This window comes from Orycteropus afer, unplaced genomic scaffold (genome assembly GCF_000298275.1).
Source record: "Orycteropus afer afer isolate SDZICR_OR568_19922 unplaced genomic scaffold, OryAfe1.0 scaffold00399, whole genome shotgun sequence".
Lineage (NCBI taxonomy): Eukaryota > Metazoa > Chordata > Mammalia > Tubulidentata > Orycteropodidae > Orycteropus > Orycteropus afer.
In genome coordinates, this window is record NW_006921986.1 from 278,252 (window position 1) to 283,350 (window position 5,099).

The window sequence follows — 5,099 nt, forward strand, 5'->3', positions numbered from 1 at the left end:
CTGGTGCTTCCTTCATCTCCTTTCAGTTCTGCAGCCGAAGCCCACAGTTCCTTAGTTGGTGCTGATGAGGCAGCTGCAGTATCCCAGTTCACTTTTGCCACGGCCTCAGCTAGTCACCCTTTTCATTAAACCATGAGCTTGCTCTACAGCCCAGTGTGAGATCCAGGGAAAAACAGAGACTGCTGTTCTCTGTGGGATAAAATATTTAAGCTAGGCCTTTGTATCAAGATCTGGGACTCAATTTTGCCCTTTAGATCTATATGTATCAAATTCCAAGAGCAAGTTTTCTTGAACATATTTTATTTTGAATCTGAAATATGCTTTTGATGCTTTTTATTTAATAAGGCACAGGCACAGGACCATATTCATTATTTAGACTAGAAGTTATTTTGCACTTGATGGAAGGAAAAAACCTGACATGCTTGTTCAGGATAATTACATAGAGTGAAATGAACCTAATTTATGTAAAGGATTATTGAAGGAATACAAAACTTCCATGTAAGCCTGCTAAATCATTCAATAGCTGATTGACATGTGCCCAGATACAGATCTTGTGCTCAGTCAGGTTTTAAAGCAAAGCAAAGAAGCAATTATTTAAAAGTCATGGTCAAAAACAGTATTAAAAGAGAGCAGTAAGTGGCAGGTGGCTGTATTTTAAGTGATTATTCTTTCTTAATAAATGTAATTCATGGACTTTGTAGCTATATCTCCCTCTGCATGTCTTGATATTCTATCATTAAAAGATAGGTTAAATAAAAAAAAAGAAGCAGCTCACTGCCATCGAGTCAATTCTGACTCATAACGATCCCCATTGGGTGTGCCAGGAGGGCAATCTTTACAGAAGTAGATTGCCCCATCTTCCTTCCGCGGAGCAACTGGTGGGTTTGAACTGTCAACCTTCTGGTTAGGAGTCAAATGCCTGAGGCACTGTGCCACCAGAGCTCCTTAAAAGATAGGTAAATGTAGTGTAAATACATTTTCAGAATAATTGTCTTTTGTTTTTTAAAAGTTCTCTAGATTATTTCATATAAAAAAATTTTGCTATACACCAAATGGGTGCAGTTTTTAAATCTGGGAATCCAATCTAGCTCCTTTGAAAATTGTTTGTTCAATCAATTCCTCAGAGAACTTTCTTTCCCAGATAGTAAATGAATTGTTCATTTTGTTTTCTGTTTAGCTGTCTGAGGATGTATACACTAGACAAAGGGAATGTTAATGAGAAGTGGGATGATATGAAAACTACTTTGCCTGTATGGAAGTACAGTCCACTCCATCAGGGGAACAAAAGCAAACGTGAGTAAGAGATTCCCAACCTTGCAAAGATACAGGCTTCATTTGGCCTGAAGAAGTCACTGGACAAGACACCCTGTGACAGTGCCTGGAGGGCTGTCGATGGAGCTCTGAAGTGGTAGCATTATACAGAACCCCCACCTGGAATCAAGCTGTGGCGCTCCGGAGTGGAATGCCATTGACAACGGCCTTCCTGGCACAGCCTCCCATGGATCAGTACACCAGTTACTCAGCCTACACATCGGTATTGTTTCTGTGCTTTAGAAGTGATGATAGTATTTGCCTCTGGGAAGTGTGATCTGTGTATTAATGGAGCACCATGACTCAACTGTGCCTTTCAGCAGAGTTTTAAATTCAGTATTTGGATTCTGCTGTGTTGAAACTTTTAAAATTTCTATCTGGATACTTCCAAGCTTTGTAATTAGGACCTTATGTGCTCATGACCATAACAAGTCAACTTAAAAATATTCTTTAACATCCTATATATGTATATATGTATTTTCACCCCATGTATAATATTTGGGATAAAAAAGATTAAAAGAATGCAGAAAAACACAATAAACTGAAGGACAGAACATTAAAAACCACTAATTTACCTTGCTTTTCAAATTTATTGCTATTTTTAGACATGTTAAGAATTATTGTACACCTTCTTTTACAATATCTGGTTCTACTGGGATCATGTTCCTCTATTGTGAGCACACAGTAGGTGCTCAATAAATGCTTGTCGAGAGAATGAACAACTAGAGTCTATAACTATAAAGACTACGTTCCTCATTGACCGTAACAGATAAAATCTGTAAGTAGTGTTATCTTTGCCCTGACATTTATGTAGCAAAACAAAAGTCACTATAAGAACTGATTTAAAATCATACATTAAGAATGGGAAATTTAAAGATTGAAAAACAAAAATCTAAGATTTGCCCATGAATTTTAAACATCATACTTTGCCAGGAAAACGGAAATTAACATTTGTCAATGAATTTCAGATTAAAGGAAATTCTCCATACAAGCTGTTTATGTTTAAATTAACATAAAGAAAACACAACTATTGGTAAAAACGACCATATACATTAAGAGATGATAACTCTCTTTAAACTTGCTCTCAATACTGTCTGTGCAAAATTGCTTGTAGTGTCCTCAAATGGGCCTCTAAAACCCACCAAACGCTTAAAAAACATCCCCTCAAATGGCATTCGTTGGAGCTCCGAGGCCTGCCACTTCCTTTAACCAGATGGAGTCAGGCGCGGTCACGGCTGTGCTTTCAAACAACTGGTCTGGATATGTGAAACCTGCAGGACGGGCAGCAGCAGCTGGAAGGCATCCTGTATGTACGTGGTGCTGTTACAGCCCTGGGGAGAGGAAAAGAAGGTGGCTGAGGGTTCATCTTGACAGTTTTCACAATGTGATCATGCTCTTTTTCCTCAAACCTTGCAGTATTTTATTCTATGTTCCTGTTGGTACTTAAAGTAAATGTAAACACATTCCTCTGGCTGGAAGTTGCCCAGCTCTTAATTACCAATATTAACAGGAGAATTCATTCCAAATGGGGCAAGTCATTTCTATGGACGTTTAGGGTACATTGATGTATTTATGTGACCCAATGTGCTCAGTCCCACCTATCAATCTGACTGGTTTGAAATTACACAAAAAGCAAAGTGTAATGGAAGCTCTAGTTTGTTCTCACCTACTGATGAATTAAAAAAAAAAAAAAAAAAAGTCTATTAAGGCTCCTGGGGGGAGCAGTGGTTCAGTGGTAGCATTCTTGCCTTCCATGCGGGAGCCCTAGATTCCATTCCCAGCTGCTCTGGTTCCCCAGTGCCACTCTGACAGGAATATACCACAAATGGGATGGTCTTGACAAACAGGAGTGTATTCTCTTACAGCTTGGAGCCTTTAAGTCCAAGTTCAAAGTGCCAGGCTCTAGAGGCTGGGTGAAAGGCCCTCAGCCTTGGGCTTCAGCTCTGCCTCTAGTTCCCAGCCCAATGAAGCTAGAGGCTTTTTCTTCACCCAGACAGCTGCTGGCTGCTGAGGCTGCCAAGCCCAAGGTTGACAAGTGAAAAGGCACAGTTTCGATGTTATTAAACCACACGGCAGGCCATTAATTCAAGACCATTGTAAGTCCCAACGTCAGCAGAGCATGGCAGGCTGCTAAACAATGACATGGCTACATGCAGGGTCCAAGCGTGCCATAAGCTAGAGACCGTTCCCCAAGGCTGCTGCTTATATACAGGAAGCAGACCACATCCCTAAGGCAGCTACACAGCTGCTCACAGTAGATTCCACCATGGAGATGATTACTATTCTCATCATGGAGAATACTATATCCAGCTGCCCAGGCATTCAACCAGGACCAGCCAAGTTGACACACAAACTGAACTGCCACACCAGCCAATGCATCTCATGTGCAGCCACCACCCATCTGTCAGTGGAGGCTTGGGTGTTACTCTGATGCTGAACAGGTTTCAGCAAAGCTTCCAGACTAAGATGAGGAAGAAAGGACTGGAGATTTACTTCTGAAAATGAGCCTACAAGAACCCTATGAATGAACCACCACAGTCTGATTTGCAACTGATCATGGGGAGGGGGCAGGACTGTGCAATGTTTTGTTCCACTGTGCTTGGTGTCACCATGAGTCAGGGGTGACTCAAAGGCAACTAACAACAACAATAACAACATATAAAGCTAACTGGAGCTGTTATTGTGAAATTATTCACAGCAAGTCCTCCAACACTGTCATCCTTTTACTGTATTCATACCTTCTGCACTTGGTTTGGATATTTGATTACTATTCAGGTTCTGTGGGGGTTAGCATACAGTTAGTGAGTATTACACAGAGAGGCATGGTAACTAAAACATGTGGGAACTTCCACCAGAGGAGTGAATAAACATTTGACTTCATACTCTTCATGACCGGCATGGTAAATCAATTTAATGAATATGGGGCAATCTAATTCCATAGTGATACTGCCTTGGAAATCCAAGGAGGGGTTGCTATGAATTGGGTCCGACTTGACAGCACATAACAACAACAACAGATGGCTGAGGAGCTTAGTGATGCAGTGGTAAAGGCTTGTGGCTGCTAACCAAAAGGTTAGCAGTTCGAACCCACTAGCCACTCCATGGGAGAAAGATGAGGCAGTCTGCTTCCATAAAGATTTACAGCCTTGGAAACCCAATGGGGCAGTTGGGTCACTATGAGTTGGAATCGACTTGTTAGCAGTGGGTTTGGTTTCTGGTTTTTCTGAGTGGCCAGGGAAAGATTTTCTTGTGCCATATTCTGTCTTCTACTGCCAGGGCTTCTTCAGCTGCATCTATCCCTCCAGAACCTGCCCCTGCAGCTCCCTGTCCCTTCTGGTTGGCTCCATTCCACTACGTGGCTGTGGCTGTGTCCTGAACAATAACACTCAGTGCTACCATCTTGTTATTTTTGTACCTTGATAGTTAAACATGAAGGCTTAATTCCTAAAGTCATGGCTATGAATATATAGGTTAAAAAAAAAAAGCCAAACCACTTGCTATCAAGTCAGTTCTGACTCATGGTGGCTTCTTGTGTGTCACAGTAAAACCACACTCCGTGGGATTTTCTTTCTCCTTTTAATTTTTATTGTGATTTGGGTGAAAGTTTACAGAGAAAATTCATTTTCCATACAGCAGTTCATACACATTTTGTTTCATGACATTGACTGCAATTCCTCACAAGCGGGAAATCTCTTCCCTCTTCCCTGTGCCCTTCTTTCCTATGCATTCTTGCCCCCTGAGCTATCTCCCTGTGCAAATACTGCCCTTCTGTTCTCTCATGATTGATT

The 5,099-nt window shown here is 41.3% G+C and overlaps 1 protein-coding gene across 1 annotated transcript in view; it reads right to left on the minus strand.

Annotated features, from left to right (window-relative positions):
- Window positions 1–2,540: 2,540 nt before the first annotated feature.
- FAM114A1 (family with sequence similarity 114 member A1) overlaps window positions 2,541–5,099 on the minus strand; it is a 117,270-nt gene continuing 114,711 nt past the window's right edge. Inside the window, exon 13 of the mRNA XM_007953528.2 lies at window positions 2,541–2,642. Coding sequence (XP_007951719.1) covers window positions 2,541–2,642 — 102 coding nt within the window. The remainder of the gene's footprint in view (window positions 2,643–5,099) is intronic.